This window comes from Simochromis diagramma, unplaced genomic scaffold (genome assembly GCF_900408965.1).
Source record: "Simochromis diagramma unplaced genomic scaffold, fSimDia1.1 OVJJ01000317.1, whole genome shotgun sequence".
Taxonomy (NCBI): Eukaryota; Metazoa; Chordata; class Actinopteri; order Cichliformes; family Cichlidae; genus Simochromis; species Simochromis diagramma.
Genome location: NW_024386994.1, coordinates 1,658,580 through 1,677,448, shown reverse-complemented (window position 1 = coordinate 1,677,448; position 18,869 = coordinate 1,658,580). Strand labels below are relative to the sequence as shown.

Below are 18,869 nucleotides of genomic sequence, written 5' to 3'. Positions count from 1 at the left end.
ATATTCAGATTCTGGGGCAGTGCCGTGAATGAAGCCAGTTTGCAAACATGTGTCCAATGCATCAGCAAAGCTTAACACAATCTAGTTCCTCACTTGAATGTACAGAGCCGTGAAAAAAAGCGCTCTAAGGTAGAACCACTGCTGACCAAAAATAACACAGAGGCCGATTTCTCATTTATCTAAACCTCCCCCAAATCAACCAACTAACCAAACAAAAAAACCTGAAAAACATCTTGATTATCCCAAAGATTTTTGGGAGAATATTCTGTGGACTGACAAGACAAAATTTGAACCTTTTGGAAGAGTCAAATGTATTAGGCCATCAGTTTGTGCACTGAAGCTCAAGCACACTTTGTGCAGGATTATGCAGGACTGAAACAAACTGTACTGCACTTAAATTCGATTAAGATGCTTTGCATGACCTTAAATGGCGATTTATGCCCCAAAGTCCTCCAATAAGGCTAAGAGTGGGCCAAAATTAGAGCATACACATCTGAGAAGATCAAACCCTCCACAAAATTTCCTCATTCATTTTCCGCCCATTTAAAATGCCACAAACTTTGATATTCTCTGATGTATCCCAGGGCAAACACATGCTGGCTTCAGATGTATTCAGAGGCAGCACAGGAGGCAGTCTTATTGCACTTGACATTTCCTAAAGCTTCCCTCTGCTGGTTGTGTCCCATTTCGGCATCCTACTGGGAGCCCATCACAAATGACTCATGCTCATTAGTGTTTTTTTCTCAACTGCACACTTGCATTATAAATTCAATTGTAAACGTGGCTGCCTTCAGTTTATTGCACATTGTGTTCTTTGTGAATGTTCCACCTGCGTTTGATAAGCATACCGCATCACCAGTCCACTGTGTGCTAACTCTTAGGTGACAGGGAAAGGTGTGGCATGTTGACAGTGAAACCTTTCCCAGGCATCACTGATGAACACATGTATGCGTGGTGCAGCTACACTCTGCAAATGATGGCCTGCTCTCCATACTGCTTTGCAAATTGATTCTAAAGGTTGTTTGAGCTGAATCAAATGATCCCCTCTGGCAGCCCTCCCACGCAGCAGCGACCTCATTGATTTTCACTGAGATGCCAGCAGTCTGAAGGGCAGCGAGCAGCCCCACAGAGCGCCATTCACAAAGAGTTAGCCTAACTTTGACATAGACAGGTTAGAGCATTCACTAAATTCTTGGTATCCAGATTATGTGTGGATGTGTATTTGGCCTGCTAAACTCTTTCAGTATCTAACCCAGAAGTCTCTTCACCCTGTAACCATTTATTTCCATAGCTGCATCTTTCTGACTGCCTGTAAGTCTTTTTTCCTAACTTATACCACCCTTCTTTATCTTTTTCTCTCTCCGCCTTAAAAAAAAAAATTTGGTCAGCTTGCTCTTGGCAGTGTCTTACACATTCATAAAATATCTCTTCTTTCACCCTCACTCCTAATATTTCTTCCTCCTCCGTTCACAGAAGCTGCTACAGTTGCAGAACTTCAATACACTCATGGCGGTAGTGGGCGGCCTCAGCAACAGCTCCATCTCTCGTCTCAAAGACACGCAGGCCCACATCAGTGCAGAGACCAACAAGGTGCAGTAGCTGCAGCCATCTGTCATCTATTTCTGGCAACCGCAACCAGGCGCTACCAGACAAATTCAATGTTCGCTGCATGTCTGAGCGCTGAGCTAATAAGTGATAATGCTTCCTGATTGAGTATTCAGCAGCTTCTGTGTAAGCGGTACCAAGCTCCCTGTCTGTGCCCATTACTCCTACACAGTGTCTTTTTAGAACTATGAATTTGAGCCACATGACTAGAAAGTTAAATGCAACAGTTGGGCGAGTTACAGTTATGCAAGTCCATCTGGAGCAAAGTTTTCGACAATATTTGTGATGCTTCCAAATCAATCTTTTCTGAGACAGGCATTCTCTTTTCTGCTCCTCAAACCTATATTCCTTTCACTCTACGACAGGTTTTTAACAACTTAATTGAACTGGTGACATCATGTGGCAACTACAGTCAGTACCGCAAGCGTTTTTCTGAATGCTCCGGCTTCCGGTTCCCAATTCTTGGCGTGCACCTGAAAGACCTGATAGCCGTGCATGTGGCACTGCCAGACTGGGCCGACAAAGAGAAGACACGAGTCAACCTGGCAAAAACCCAGCAGCTGTACGCTATCCTTCAAGAGCTGGCGCTCATTCAGGCCACGCCACCTAACGTCGATGCCAACACAGACCTGCTCAACTTACTTACAGTGGGTATAAAGTTTGTTCCGAGTCCAAGAGAAATGTTTGGCTTCAATTACCTACCTCTACAGAAAGCAGTTAAAGGGGTAATAAGAGACAAATCAGGTCCCGAATCAAGTTAGTCATGATGAAGTGGCATTTGTTTGTCAACCAGACGGCTGTGAGGAGGTAGTAGGAGGAAACATTTTATTTCCAGCCAGTGAAACAGGCAGTCTGTTTGACTTTGTTCTGCTGTGATTCGACTGGCTTGTGGTCAGACAGACTGTTGTAGCCAGCTGGGACAAAATCTGTGCACAGACAAAAGTCAGAGATCATGTGTAGAGGAAAAGATTCAAAACATGAACATTCAATCACAAAGCAAATGGGATTTACAGATGTGGTCCACAGTGGCATAACAGAGAAATGGTTACTAAGCGTTTGATTGGAAATGCACTGAAAATGAACAGCAAGATGAAGCAGAAGCGAGACAAGCTGGGTTACTTACATTTGCACTTACATGATGTTGTACAGCCGTACAGGAGGGAAAGAAATAAATGTGTCACAGGCTGAGCAAAAATCACAAAACTAAATGGGTAAAAAAGAAAAAGACATCGTACATTAGCTTTAATGCTAACGCTTGGGTGCAGAGAACATTAAAGAGGGCATTTAAGTCAGCATTGTTGTTTTCACTTTCGTAACACTGCTAGCCCAGTTCCACTGTTTGAAGTGACTCATTGTTCTTTATCAGGGACAGAGAGTTGTAACCCCTGCAGCATCGTTTTCACTGAACTTTAAGTTGTTAACCTGCACTGAAACCTCATGTCTATTCCTTTAGACTAAAAAGCTTTCCCTGTCAGGTTGCTTTAGCTTTGAAAGTACCCAAGGGGATCTCAGTAGCAGCAGTCTCTTCTTTGAAATCTGAACAGTTTTTCAAGAAAGCCCTTTACCTAAGAGATCACTTTACTAATAGCTCAGCTGTATTTATTCCTTTACTGAGGGAAGAACTGAGGAGGAGGCATGCGTTCACTGCTGTTTGTTGTCATGTGTATTGCTATACTTGCCAGCAAGGTGATACAAAGGCTTAAATAAAACTTAGTGAAGAGGTGAAGCTTGGGTAAAAAGTAACAACAAAGACCTTTGTGTTAAGGCCTGCTTAGGATCAGTTTAATTAAAAATTGTAACATAGTGACATTGTGACATTTTCATTTTCATACGATTCTTACTTGGTTATCCAGATCAACAGAAATACAGTGGCGGAATTAATTGTTTGAACCAATGCTGAATTTTTCAGTTTGAGGTCTGGAGACTATATTTTGGGTCACTGTCATGCTAGAAGACCAATTCACAACCCATCTTCACCCATCCACAACCTTTCTCATGATCATCCTCACCCCGTGAGGCATGATCTTGCAGATCAAAGGCGACTGATGGTAATTTTATATTTCTTCCATTTCTGAGAAATCGCACCAACAGCTTTTCCCTTCCCACAAAGCTTCTTGCTGATGGTCTTCTGGCCCATTCCAGCCATGTGCAGGGCTGCAATCATGTCCCTGATGTCCTTTGACTGATCTTTGGTCTGGCCTATGTTGGCAGAGTGGCTGGAATGGAACAAATTGACTCTGTGGACAGGTTTGCTTTATACACATAACTAGTTGAGACCACATTCATTTGGACTGGGCTGTTTTGTAGTTTTACAATAATAAAGACAAAAAAAAAAAACTAAGTAAAAAGTATACACCTCCCTACCAGGCTAATGCAAGACTGTAACCAATGTTACCATGGTGCCAGTCAGTGACATCTGCTTTGACTAGTGGCACTCGGCAACAACAAAAGGAAATGGCTCATAATTTGTGGTTTGACAAACATTTTGATAGAGAGAGAAATGAGAGGGTTTTTAGAGAGCACAGTAGCACACAGGAAATATACAGCAGTGAGGATATCCTCAGCTGTTTTTAATTTACCCAGGGAAAACAGACTAAACTGATTTGCATTCAGACCAAAATATAACTGGACTTTAAACAAAAGGCAATGTTTTGGATTTACCTCAATGACTAAATAAGTCAGTATAAAGAAATATATTTTAAGCAAATATTTTACTACACATCCACTTGAAATAAAGTGGGTGTACTGTAATATCATGTAACAGTGAGTGAGAATGATACCTTAATTGTTGCTACCTGCTCTTTAGTTTGAAAGCTGAGGTGGTAGTGGCATTTTACAACTTCACAACCCAGTGTGTGTGTGTGTGTATGTCAGTATTTTTGGCAGATGCAGACAAGAATCTCCTGAATTTGAGCGCTTTCTGAATTTAAACAATCCTAGGAGATCAATTACTGGTAGCAGGTGTTGCTGTGAGATTGCAGCTGGTTTCTCGTTTTTTCTCCTGTGAAAATAAAAGAAAATAACTTGACAGCTTCTGGAGCTGAGAGGCAAGAGAAAAAGTTTGCTGGACAGAGTCAATATCCAATTATCTTATGCCAGTGCATATTGGAGTTGATCTAGCATGAGGCCTGCTGGGTTTGCAGCGATAAGATGGAAAGCAAGTCAATAAATCCTTCAAAATAATGAAAAGGGGAAGGCATGTTTTATTTTAGACAGGTAAAATAAGCAAACCACGCAGGTTATTTTTCTCTTCAGCTTTTCAGATGTACTTTGCTTTGCAACTGAACCTTTTCCCTGAAATGTCTGAAATTCTTCGAAATGACACGGTTCAATAAAAAGAAAATAATTTAGCAATTTTGTCCCAGCTGACTAAAACACAAGACACACAAGTACAGTGAGAGAGTAGGACTTAAGGAAAACAAAAGTGTACGAGGCCAAGCGTGGATGCAGTAGACGAGTACGTGTGTAGCAGCAGACCTAAACGTGTTAACCATAGACCGTATATGCCACATGTCTATGGTGTTTACAAGTGCAAAAAATAGATGCTGCTCTCTCACTTGTTGCTATAATGGCTCTGTACGCAAGAGATGACTCTGCTTAACAGGTCTTCTGAGAAATATGTTTCTGTGTGAAAGGGTCTTTGTGTTAAGTACTCGACAGATGCGTTCAGAAACTATATGTGAATACATTTATATTCAACAAATTGTTGTTATGAGATGCCTGGATTTAGGTGTTTGGATTATTGCTATTGTTTTAAATTTTCACAATATAAAGTAATTAAGCTTATACATTGTCTTTAAACTTACAAATTAACAGATGCATATAGATCCATGTTTATTGACTATTCTCAGCTTTGAACTACATTTGACAGTAAGTCACTTAATGGAGCTACTTCAGCTGACATCATGTGACTTTAGAGTTAACACAAGTCAAGTGATGACAACCTTTGCCTCCATTAAAGAATCCAATATTATATTGCACCATACAAGAAACTGGATCAATGCCCATTAAATAAAAGGTTTCAATGTGCGTATGTGGGCAGTAATTAGCAAAAGATTGCAATAAATGGTGTGCGCTCAGACAACGTGGCAATATATTTTTCAGAACGAAAGCATGCAGTTACTCTATATCACTATATATAGCAGGTGACAAGTGTTCTGAAATGGTTTGCAGATGAAATATTAGGTGACTTCTTTTGAGTTCCGTCAGCTAGCAACAATAAATGGCTGCAGGCTGCTAAGTGTTGCAGCAAATTGCTAACAGACCAAAGAACCAAAAAGTAAATTTATATAAGCTTTCCAAACTCAAATGTTAGTTCTAAGCTATGATGTTTCTGCACATTAAAGCGAAAGACTTTTGGGTCTTCCCCTCTCATTACATTTAAATATGTAGCTTGCCTTCACCAGTGACCTAGAACAGCTTCTGACTACAGCGGAAAAGGAGTTAAATATATTAAAAAACTGGTTTGATGTAAATAAGTTATCATTAAATATAAAGAAAACAAAATTGATTATTTTTGGCACTAGACAAATGAAAAATGTATCTAAAATAAGGTTTAATGGAATTGAAATTGAAAGAGTGTACGAAAATAAATTTCTTGGAGTGATAATTGATGATAAGCTGAGCTGGAAGTCTCATATAAACCATGTGAAAACAAAAATGTCAAAAACCATTGCTATTCTCTATAAAACAAAGCATGTCCTGAACAAAAAATCATTATACACACTTTATTGTACTCTGTTGCTTCCATATATGACTTACTGTCTGGAGATATGGGGTAATGCATATAAAATGAACACTCTTCCTATTTTCAAGTTACAAAAAAGAGCTATAAGAATTATAAACCAATCAAACTATATAGAACCAACTAACATTTTGTTTATTAATCTGAATACCCTGAAATTTTATGATTTAGTTGAATATAAAATGGCACAGATAATGTATAAAGCACAAAATAACTTGCTTTGCCCCAGTACTCAGAAGCTGTTCAAAGTCAGAGAGAGTCAATATGACTTAAGGGGAACAGATTTCTTTAAAAAAAACAAGATGAGGACAAAAATAAAGCAGAGATGTGTTTCTGTTAGAGGAGTTAACCTGTGGAGTAGTTATGACAGTGATTTAAAAAGGTGTAGTTCATTTTCCTTGTTTAAAAATATGTTTAAAAATAGAGTATTAGAAAAATATATAAATCAAGAATGAAAAGAGCAAAAAAACAAAAAACAAAAAAAACCTCTTGATTCTTTTGCTTTGATGTAGTTACTTATCTAAGGTGGAAAGTTTTTTTTTCTTGTTTGTTTGTTTTGTTTTTGCTTTGTTTTATTATTTGCTTCGAGCCCTGTGTACAGGAGCTGCATGCAAAAAGATCTTTTGTTAAAAGGGTAATAAGCAAATGCTTCAGCCAATACCTTTTGATTAGCCTTGTCTCATGCTTTCTTGCTTTGTGGTAGATCTTTGTTCTGTCTTCACTGAGATATTTGAATGCTAATCAATAAAATCAAATCAAATCAAATCAAATCAAACCAGTGTGTGAATGTGTGTGTGAATGGGTGGATGACTGCATATGTAAAGCGCTTTGGAGTCCTTAGGCACTAGTAAAGCGCTATACAAATACAGGCCATTTACCATTTTAAATATGTATAGTGCCTTAGCTAACTCCAGTAGCTTGCTAACACAGTTCATACTTTAATAGCTAACTAGACACAGGCTGCAGTGCTAGCGTAAACCACTGATGTCTCAAAATGTCATATTTTTAGCTAGCAAACAATATTTTAGCCTTTAGTTTAGGTTTTGTAGGACTGATTTGGAAGGTATGAACCAAAATGTAACTCTATAAAAAACTTTACTTTTGATGTTTATAGAAAAAGTATTTTACATTTAAGAAATAAAAGTATTCTTATTTGAAATAACTGCTGGTGTTAATACCTGATTTTACCTGATTAATGGAAATTACTTGAATTTTTTCACGTGCCTTTTTCACATTGGCTGTTTGTGCAGGTGTCTCTGGACCAATACCACACAGAAGAGGAGATCTATCAGATGTCTTTACAGAGGGAACCACGCAAGCCAGTGGTAAGCAGCATGGTGATATACTCATCCCGTGTGTTCCCAGCCCCTCACCTCTCATGCACTAATATTGCTTTTCTACAGACTTGCTATGATAGATAATGGTGATTTTAAGCGTGCCTTCTGAACCTCAGTCTAAAACTGCCTGCATTTCAGACAAATATACTGTAGACAATATTTATCTTAAGATATTAAAATATCAGAATTGTTACGCTGGAAATCTTTTTCAAAAAGTATTTTCATTCTGATCCACCGAGGTTATTCCTGACTTCTGCCCTGTGTGGCAGCTTTCTTTGCTTCACTTCCCTGGTTTATTATTGATCTCATGGTCTCTGATTTCTCATCAACTGTAGCAGAACTCCAGCCCTGCCCCCGCACCTGATCCCAAGCCCAGTATGATTGATGAGTGGGCCGTTTCAGTGAAGCCCAGCGCTGACCCCACGATCATCAAGAAACACATAGAGAAGATGGTGGAAGTGAGTTTCTCTGCTCCCTTCATATTCACATCTCTCAGAGCCTGAGAGGTGCTACAAGGATAAGGATAAAAATGAGCTGTGGCTGTACTCACCACCACAACTGTCAGAGATCAAAAGTTCAAAAACTGATACATCTCTATGCTTTTACCACTAAAATGATTAATTCAAAAACAATAACGCTCACCAGTGCTCTTCATTATCAAACTGCTGGATTATGAAATCATCTTTTAGACTGCATGAGTCTGATCTACTACATTTTATTGGGCTTGTCAAAGATTTAGCAAATGTCAGAGTGTATTTTTTTAGTCTTGCTTTCCGATAAGAGCACAAACCATAACTACCATAACTAGGGCGTATGTGTTTTGGTAACTTCTTCCCCACAAATGCACATCTGCAAATGAGTTGCATGACAGATCTACTCTGTCTGTAAAATTCTGTTTCAGCAAATGTTATTTTCCAGATGTGTTAAGTTGGTTGTCACCCAGTCAAAGTGTTAGCTTTGTTCTATCTACTGTATATATATATATATATATATATATATATATTTATAAAGTTTAAAGACAATCAACATTATTTAATAAATGTGACCTGCTGTGATGCTGTGGGTTTCTCTGCCTTTTAGGGAGGGGAATACTTGTTTCCCAGTTTGAACATTTTGTTTTTTAGGTTGCTCTGAGAGGTGTTATAGGTGTTAGTATCAGAACTGCTAATTTATCAAAACTACACAATAAACAAGTGAAATGCAGATATATGACCAAAGATGGAAAAGAAAATGTTGTGAAACTTGGTGCAGAGCTCATGCATGGACAAATCTGTGGATCTAAATTTTAAATACATAAATTTTTGTGTTATTTTTCAGGCAATCACAGTAATCACTTTTCCCTAAAAACAGCCTAATTACTTGACATCTTTCTTTTTTTCAGTCAGTCTTCAAGAACTTTGACACAGATGGCGATGGCAATATCTCCAGGGATGAATTTGAAGCAATCAGGAACAACTTTCCATACCTCAGCAAGTTTGGAGAACTGGACAAGAACCAGTGAGAATCTGTAGCTTTATTCATAAGCACTTTATAGACTGAGCCAACTTACAATCTGCTTTCTGTGACATTCATCTCTTTCTGCGTCCTCTTACAGAGACGGGAAGATCAGCAGGGAGGAGATGATAGACTACTTTATGAAAGCCAGCTCTCTGCTGAACTGCAAGATGGGTTTCATCCACACTTTCACTGAGACCACCTATGTCAAGCCCACGTTCTGTGAACACTGTGCTGGCTTTGTGAGTAAACATCTATGCCTAAAACTTAAACAGTAGCCATCTTTTCAGCTTGTGTATAATTCTGCTTTTGACCTCAGTCCATCCTAAAATGTTCATGAAACACAGTCCATGAAAAACTCGATTTTAGGCACTGACTCAGCTGTATGATTTATAAATGCCCCAGTGTCATGCACTTCATTATTTGTCTTGGCTGTCACTGTCAAGCCGTGGTAGCACAACTCTTTAAGGTTCCTCCTGTCAGGTCAGGGTAGTGCAATCACTTTGAGCTGCAGCCACACACTGCTGAAGTTGCATTCTGGGAAATATGAGAGGAAGTTAACTGGGTGAGATGATAACCCTCGTCTGTGGCAGTGTTAAGGGTGTGTGAGTGTGTGTCCTCTGGCCCTCAACGTTCCCAAAAGTCCCCCAAGGATCTCTGTGTTATTGAGACACAGACAGTGACTAAGCTGTAATGAGAACAGGCCTTTAATGTTGAAGTAGAGACATTCATTTCTTTATATTGCATTATAAGCGGACCAATTCTCGAGAGAGACGTACAGACAACCGTATGTGTTTCCATTAAAATTAAACATGTATACAGCAGCACGTTAAACTCTGGGGAAAGTCTGTTACTTTTAAATCGTCATGGGGGAAATTCAGAATACAGAGCAGGGAAAGATAAGGACCCTGGCAGTCTGCCTCTTCCTTTGGATATATCTGTGTGTGTGTGGCAGAGGTAGATACTGTACACCAACCACTTCCTCATCTGTCTGCTTTCCTCTTGGCTCCTGTGCAAACAAAATATTTTCCTGCAGCACATTTTTCAACACTTGCCTCAAACATGCTGTACAATTCCAGCCGGGCCTTCTGTAAACACCAGCGTCCAGTCACCGGTATTCACACAAGGATGTTCAGTCTGGTGCTGTGGTGCCTGCATTCTTCTTTGGTCTTTTATTTTAATTACTGGCTTACAGATTACAGAAGCAAGCCGACAATGCACCGTGTGCAAGCTTCTCCATCTCAGGAGGATGCAGCAGGCTTCTGGAAAAGATTCAAACAAGTTTTAGAAGAGAAATTACACAGAGTGATGCATCGAGGCTTTTTGACGCATGCTGCATCTCTTATTCTGTTTTGAGTTACGAGAGTGTTCATACCTTGTGACAAAAGATAAAAATATCTCATTACAGTCACAGATCTTTTGCAGGCTGCGTGTCTACAAACTGAAAAATAATAATGGACGTTAAAAACTACATGTTAAGTTTAACTCCCAGTCCTGAGCCTGATTCTGAAAGATGTAAAATAACGCGTCTACTCTGAGAATCATTTACAGTGAACAGTGATGCTTTACTGCAAATGATTTCACAGCCTTAAACATAATTGACTGAAAGAGGCGTGCCCGTCCACCAGGCTTTCCTGCCTGCTGCGTCCTGCACAGGGTCATGCTGCTGCTCTCCCTGTCCCTGTTTTTCCATGTGTGCACATGGAAAGCGTGGGATGTGTGCTCTTTTTTTTTTACTTATGTGCATAACATAAATTACTGCAAATTATTTTGTCTGACAGACTAAAATGTTAGTTCGATCAGTTAACCCCCTTCCTCCACTAGAGACAAAAAAATAGGGTACTTTTGAGCTTGTCTAGATAAAGTGATTCCAATTCCAAATTTGCACATTTTCTTCCATTATTTCTTCCACAATAATGGCCGATGTCAGTCACTTAGAAAACAACTTGTTCCCTCATTTGAAAATACTTAAAATAAAATGGCAATAACAAAAAAAGGTTCATGGGAATTCAGTAGAATGGTAAATGGAAACTTTTCTCGTCGTATAAAAGCCAAATTTTACCTTCTGTCACTTTTTTTGTGTTAAGCAATTTAGCAGGAACAGAATGACATTTGAGTTTTGTTACAGTCGGGGCATTAAAGACAGCACAGTTTCCCTTATTTGAACTTTCCTATTTGATAAAAGATTGCCTTAAAATACCTGAGAAATTAAATACACACTGCTTGTCAGTGCTGGTTCAAAACTCAGAACTGAGGCACTAGAAATGATTTCAAAAATAGAAACATAAACGTCTCCCGGTGCATTTTTTAAATATCAAATGTGTAACTACAGCCAGTAGAGGTGGCAAAGCTTAAATTAAAACCAGCATGTTTCCAGCTGTTGTTTGTAGTGTGTTGTGTTTTAGCGTCTACAGAGGCTTTAAAGGTCAGTCAGCGTAGGCAGGGCTGTGATGATAGTTGTGTTTGGATATTCTGCTCAGAACTAACTTCTCTTTGTTTTAAAGCCTCTGGCTGTGTGTGTGTGTGTGAGAGAGACTTTCTTTGTGTCAGTGTGCAAATGTGCACCTACAGGTGTATGTGGCTTTGCTGTCATTCATGTAGGTTTGTGTGTGTCTGTATGTGTGTACGTGAAGAGGTCAGGATATTTTGTGCCTCCTCAGATGTGCCAGTGCGGTGTGTGATCTCCAGTTCAGCTCTTTCATGTCATTGTTCCCCCACTGCCTGTGCGCTCCCTGCATCCCGCTTGATCTCGGTCCCCCTCCACCCCCTCTGTCCAGCCGGCCTCCCGTCTCTCTCCCCCTTTCTTTCCCTCTATCTCGCTCTCACACCTTACGTGTCTCTTTGCTTCATTGTACCTCTTTCTTGCCGTGCTTTGCCAAGTGCTCACTCATAGTTGCCTGTTTGTTGCGGTTTTCTCTGTATTATTGTAGGGTCTTTACCTCATTATATAAAGCACCTAAACAAAATAAAATCAGGATTAATGCCCAACCCCACTCCTTTTCCCCTCTCTTTTCTTTCTTTTTTTCCAGATCTGGGGATTTTACAAGCAAGGCTACAAATGTAAAGGTAAGAGAGGAGTCGTTCAGCTTTTGCTCGCTGTTTTCTGCACAAATAAACTTGTTCTAGCTAGAAGGGTACAAGCTTCAAGGAATTAGTGCCTTTTTTTTTGAAGCCATCGATTCCCATCTGTTGCACCTTCCACAGATTTTTGAGTGCTAAGTAAATGTCATCAAACATATCACACATTTAATTATATTCAAAGCCCTCTGCTTAAGCAGCTGGATAAACTCCATCACCGGAGAGCACACTATACACAATGGAGAATTATTTGCCCTTTCAGGCCTCCAAGTGGACCTGTGTTTGAGGAAGCTGGTTCATTTCACAAATGCACATACACAGAGGCCGGCTACCTTCTTAAACACATTTGCAGCTTGTCCACCCCCCCTCTGTGGACATGCTGTTGGTGGTCCGTGCTGATGTTGTAAAGCAGAGTGATGATCTGCAGACGTTAAACTCTCTAAATAATTTGCAACAAATATGTTGCTCTCCAGATGTCAAGCAAAGGTTTGGACATGATGCCGGATCTAAAATGCAAATAAACCTAGTTTCCATCTGCTGTAGTCTTTTAAGGAGTGATTGGATACAGCTCAGACATCTGAGCGAGAAAGGTAGGGCAGATATTTCATAGATGGCGTTTCCCTGCTTTTTCTGTGTTGCATAAACTAAATTCCACGTCAGGTTTTTGCAAAGATTTCTCAGTCAGCCTTGCCTACACAGTTTGTTCAGTTACTAGCGTGAATATCTCATTATTTAGAAGAAGTTAAGTATTGTGTTAATGCAATGACAGCTTGACAAACCTCACAGTAGTATTGTATTGTGTGCAGAGTCCTTGTGTATCGCAGGATGTAATGCTTTGTTGTTCTCTTGGAGCTTTGGAGGTCTAAGTAGGAGAACAAAAGGACACATGTGTTAACAAATACAGATATTTGTGTTTGAATTAGTGTAACAACTTTAAGGATTAGTAATTTCTTATTTTTCATGATGACGCCATGTTGACTAGGTCACGGCCATACCACCCTAAGCACACCCGATCTTGTCGGGCCTGGTTAGTACTTGGATGGGAGACTCGGATTAGTACTTCAGGAGAGGTAGAGCAGGTCATTTGCTAATCCGAAGGTTGGTGGTTCAATCACTAGCTGCTCCAGTCTACATGTCAAACATCCTCGGGGAAGATGTTAACACCAAGTTGCTCTCTGTTGTGTGACTGGTACATAGAAAAAGTGTAGCAAAAAGTGCTTGCGTGAATGAGGCAAGTTATGTAAGGAGCTTTAAATCTTTAACTTGTGTTTGTTATTAAAATACAAAGACAAGCATGTGATTGCTTTAAAAAATAACACAAGCAGATCCACACAAAGAGATCGATGCATTTCTCTGTGTATACAGACACACATACACACCACTGACCCTCACACTCTCCCGTGTCCTCTCCACTCTACAGGAGTGCATTCTGTGAGCCTGACTGAGAGTTTTAGTTCTGGCTTGTTCCATTAATGAGACCAGGGGAAGTCAATGAGAGAGCCCCACAGCCATTCATCCCCATTACCATTGTTAGCCCAAACTCAGGGAGGTAGACAGACCGGCAGGCACATAATTGAAATGAATCACCCACTGCAGTGCAGTGCAGTGCAGGAGCGCTCTTGATGTGTGTGGGTTGTCTGGTGTGTGTAATGGGGTAGTAGATGTCAGCTACTGAGATTTGAATCAGAAACCTCTCACTGTCTGAACAGATGTGGGGCTGTGCTCATGCCAGCATTCTAACATCCATATCACAGAAACATCTTTGCTTCTTTCTATCTCTTTGACGTTTTAGCAAGTAGGCTTCTTTTTTTTGCTTTAGACCTTAAGACTGCTCTAAGACCTCCTTGTTAAATTTGAATTGTCATCCCCCAGCTGCTTTGCTCACCATAGCATGAAGACTGGGAAAAGTAGCAACATTTATAGCTTCATATACATTGGAAAGACATGAGAGTACATGAGAGTTTAAGCAAAGACTGATAGGTATGTGTCATTATTTGGGAACTGACAAATATCTGTGATAATTATTTTAGAATGAAAAATTCATAGTGAGTTAAAGAAATAAGCATTATAAAAAAACCCAGTATGATCAAAATTAGTTATATTGCCACTATGTAGGTTGTTACTGTTTTCTTCTCTTGATATGATGCTTATCTGCACACTTTATAGTTATTTAAAGTCAGGTGACTACCACCAGTGACAGTGAAGAAATGAACCAGGAAAGATTTCTGTTGCCGTGGATTCCAGTAACTCAGGTGCTTTCCTGCTGCCTTGCTGGGTGACCCATCACTCCTCTCCTTGTAGACTACCCACAGCTGACAGAGCTGTTGTCGGGCACAGTCGGCCTTACCGTGTGCATGTGCCAGTGTTCGTGTGTCTGTACAGCATGTCGAAGCACTTTACTGTCACCGTTAGCTCTCCCGTTTGCCCCGTCTCATCAGTTTGCACCCGTCCCTTTGTCTGACCCTTCTTCTCCACCTCCATCTTCCTCTCGCCCCTGGCCCTCTCATCCTTTCTTCCTGTCTCGCCTGCTCTCTCGCCGATTGTCCCTCCCTCCCTTCCGATCCCCCCGTCCTCTCCTCCTCTCCCGAAACCTGTCCCTGCCTCCATCTTTCTCCCATCGTGCGAACATTCCCACTGCAGCCTGCGGGGTCAACTGCCATAAGGCCTGCCGAAGCCGGCTGGCTGTTGAGTGCCGGAAGAGGACCAAGAGCATCAGCCATGAAGCGCCGCCAGCTCTCCAGGCCAGATCCTACAGCTTCCCTCCTCCTGCTAACACCCCACCCAGCCTGCAGAACACTGGTAAGATGCATCTACATGCAGCTAGCATCCCTCATGTTTCCAAGAGGATGATTGCTGAAATGGACCCCTGCACATGTCTAAATACGTATTACATTAAAAATTAAAAAATGATTTGTGATTCCACTGATAACTGTCTTTTATAACATTTCTGATCCATTTCAGCCTTTTTGGATCGAGCCAGCCCTCCTATTTCTGGTGTATATATATACATACACATATATATATATATATCTATGGTCCTTATGCAACTACCTGCTGCTGGTTGTGGCCTACAGGCATAAGCAAAAAGCCCCCACAGAATAAGTGTATTTTTCAAGCATCGAGTTACTTGTTTTTAGAATATTGTTTCTCACAGGAATGAATACAGTACCAGCTAGCTTGATATGTGCACAGACCTTAAAGTTTGACCCCTCATGCTGATAAAATAGAATCTCCCATCGCAGGCATCAAAGATAAACAAGTGTAGCCCGGAGGAATTTTGACTTCATGTCACCACTGCAACACCTCCACTTTTTGATGGGGGCTTTTGTCTTCCTTTGAGTGTATGGGGAGCTGACATTTGGAGGGTTTTCTTCCAACAATAGAGTGTAATTTGCAATGGAAATGTAAATGGTCCACCACAGTGAGGCTAGTGACTCATAAAGGCAGTGTTTTCATCAGACATTAGCAAAAGTGGCGCCCTGCCTGGCTCAATTCTGTATCAGTGCAAACCTGCTCTATCAGTGGGCAGCACAATGCTGCCAGACGAATGAATTGGGAATGGTAAATAGACAAAGGCCGCACATTTCTGGGTTTTAGGCGATGCTTTGCATTTCCAGATGGCTGACCAAACCGCCACTTATTTCTTTGCCCTCACCTTCTCTGTTCCCACTAGTAATTGCTGAGGAGGATATAGAGGCAGTGGAGGAAGGAGTATTTGATGTCCATCTATAACCAGGTGAGAGAGGTGCACTTTGACCGCTTATTTGCTGTTTAATAGATAATTGTTTTATATGTTTTTGCTGATTAGTTATGTTCCTAATTAATTAAATGAGTTCATAGCTTCCATTTTGACCTGGAGGAATTCTTGTTGTCTGTAAAGCCAGCAGGACCTGACACAGTCTGTCAGCTACCACAGTAATCATTAAAAGCCTGGCTATCAACCTGTAGCTCTTTCACAAATAACAAATTGTGTGGAATTAGTTAATTAGCTACAGAGTTGCTGGTCACCTTCAAACATGCGTACATATTTCCCAGTTTTCTGGCATAACTCATTTCTCTTCCTGTTAAAGCCACTTAACCCATGCAACCGCACAGAAAACACACCAGTGTGTTGTCGTTTAATCCCTTTCTGGCTTGAAACCTCAAATGAAAGTTCACTTCTCTTCTCAGCTTATTCCCACAGAAGTGAAACTAGTTTGAGTTTGACAAAAACGAAAAGTATCAGAGTGCATAAAAAGGACCAGATATGGTATTGGAGATCATCCTGGAGATCTCTGTGAGAAGTAAACAAATATGTGGAGATTAATAATACTGAAATAATAATGATAATATTTACTCCTTTAAGGTCACTTAAAGGCGTTACAGATGTAGTGCAATAAAATCGTGCACATTTCCACAGTATTTCACACCAAGTTACACACAGGGAATGTCAGACTCGTGCCTGATTTGCTTAGCTCGTGGTCTTCCCTTGAAGAGAGACAGTGCAATTATTCACCGTTACCACAGTTTCCCACAGCCTTTACACAGCATCGTCTGACTGTCAGTGTATGACAAATCTTTGCAGGAGTCTTGAACTGAAGAGCGGTTTTGATGAACAGGCCGGTGACAGATCTTGGCTCTTTTTTAGAATCCCTCCTACGGTCGGTGTTCGAGAAGCCAAATCAGCCCCTTTCGAGAGCGAGACGGAGAATGTGCTACAGTGTGTCAGATTTACAACCCGCAGCGCTGAGGAGAAATTGCACTGAACACGATCCAGGATACCTACATGCTGCCACACGGTGGACACACGCTGCAGCAGCACTCCTCTCTGCCCGACTCACAGGAATGTGACGACCAGTGTGAACCGAATGTCTCTGTATGATTTCTATGAAAAAAAAAAAAGATGTGCATTTTGATTCTGTGTCGGCCACGAGTGTTACTGTAAAATACTTACTAAATACTTACTCTTTCGCTCTCTCTATATATCTATATCTATATATATTTAAAAGAAAATCCACAAAATTGTATTTTCTTGGTGAAATGTTCACGTCAGTGGAGTTTGTAAATTTGAGCACACTGCAGATTGGCGCAGTTGTCTTTTCTTTAAAACATAAAAGAGGTGCTGTTATTGCCAAGAATGTAAAGCTGCCACCCAGACTAAGCTACAGTCTCCTTTAAGTGGGAAGCTCAACTTTTTTCCCCCCCTCTCCTCTTGTTTGTTGTTTTGAAATACATTTCAGCGGACCAATAATAGGACCAATTTTGATGTCAGATAAAATATTTGTGGTGCCCGTCTGAAGTGCGATGACAACGGCAGCAAAGGAAACAGCTGAAAGAACCGTGGCGACGGCTGTAATTAGGATGGACTTTAATTAATGTTCTGTTCTTCGTCACATTTACCTGAATATCAGTAACTATAGTTATTGCGGTTGGTGTTATTTTCAGTATAGAGTACTGTCTTGTACCAGTGCAGTGACAGATGACCCATCCTCCTGCAGTACTGTGAATGTAGCAGAAACAGGAATGCTGCTGTCACATGAAGAAGCCCATTTTTCTTTCCCAGTAAATGCGTTGAGAGCTTTAAAGAAAAAAATAAATGAAATAATCAAAAGACCAAGATTAGAACTGGAGCCGTTTTTATTTGACAGCAGCTTCTAAAAACATTTTCCTGAGAAGTTTCCATGCAAGTTGTATTTTCGCTGTTTATAATCTGCATGCTTCTTCCTTCTTCCTCGTATTCTCCTGACAGATATTTTTTTCTATTTTTAAATTTGTAATTTTTTTTTTTTTACGTAGCACGCCAACTTTTCGTTTATTTAGCAAGTATGATGTCTTGAAATTCCACACAGAGGAAATGTTTCTGTCTCTTGGTGCCTGTGGAGAGATGACTTCAGACTTTGAGTGGCGTTTGCTTCAACTGCCAGTTTGTCGCTGAATGAGGCTCCTCAGTTTGCTGGTATTTATTTTTTTGGTAAAAAAAACAAAGAAAAAAACGAATATGCCTGTCCTGTGCCACTCCTTGCCTGACGATTGGATGTTTGCTGTTATTCGGAACGATGTCATGCTATTCCTCGTGGTCTGTTTCTACATGATTCCTCAGTATTAAATGCAGCAGGCATCTTTCTAATATGTGTTCTTGTTATGAGATTCTGTGACTAATAATAATAATAATGATACTAACAGTAAAATTTGTCTTGCTTTAGTCCTCTTTTCACTTTGTATGCTGAATCAAAGGTGTATTCACATAAATCTTTCTCTTCTTTTACTTGAGCAGGGAACACTTTAAATTAAAGCAGCTGCTTTGATCTTAAAGATGGTTGATTTTACTTAAACTTTGTGCTGTTACTATAAATACAGATAATGTTTCATAATGAAAGCTGGCGATTTTGGTGAAGAAGAAATTCTTTTTTTAAAAAATTGAACAATTGTGTCAAGTAAAACATCAAAGATATTCTTTCACAATTCATAAAAAGGGAGCTCTTTGTTCCCCTGTCTGAATCTGTCCATTCAAGATCAGCTTAGCTCAATAAAACAGACAAAGAGGTTTAGCAGAGTGGAGATGTGAAATCATTTAGTTAACACTAGCTGCAAACATGCTTAACTTCAGAACACTTTCTCACATTTAATACAAA

The 18,869-nt window shown here is 40.2% G+C and overlaps 1 protein-coding gene across 2 annotated transcripts in view; it reads left to right on the top strand.

Moving 5' to 3' along the window:
- Window positions 1–18,549, top strand: part of LOC120739154 (RAS guanyl-releasing protein 2-like) — a 36,449-nt gene extending 17,900 nt beyond the window's left edge. Inside the window, exons 8-17 of one of the 2 annotated variants that reach the window (XM_040040851.1) lie at window positions 1,474–1,590; window positions 1,971–2,252; window positions 7,600–7,674; window positions 8,025–8,144; window positions 9,068–9,183; window positions 9,281–9,422; window positions 12,210–12,246; window positions 14,899–15,057; window positions 15,932–15,994; window positions 16,886–18,549. In XM_040040851.1, the coding sequence (XP_039896785.1) occupies window positions 1,474–1,590; window positions 1,971–2,252; window positions 7,600–7,674; window positions 8,025–8,144; window positions 9,068–9,183; window positions 9,281–9,422; window positions 12,210–12,246; window positions 14,899–15,057; window positions 15,932–15,990 (1,107 nt within the window). In that variant the 3' untranslated portion in view covers window positions 15,991–15,994; window positions 16,886–18,549. Of the gene's footprint in view, window positions 1–1,473; window positions 1,591–1,970; window positions 2,253–7,599; window positions 7,675–8,021; window positions 8,145–9,067; window positions 9,184–9,280; window positions 9,423–12,209; window positions 12,247–14,898; window positions 15,058–15,931; window positions 15,995–16,885 lie in introns of both variants that reach the window. The other variant, XM_040040850.1, reaches the window with a different exon arrangement.
- The last annotated feature ends 320 nt before the right edge of the window (window positions 18,550–18,869 follow it).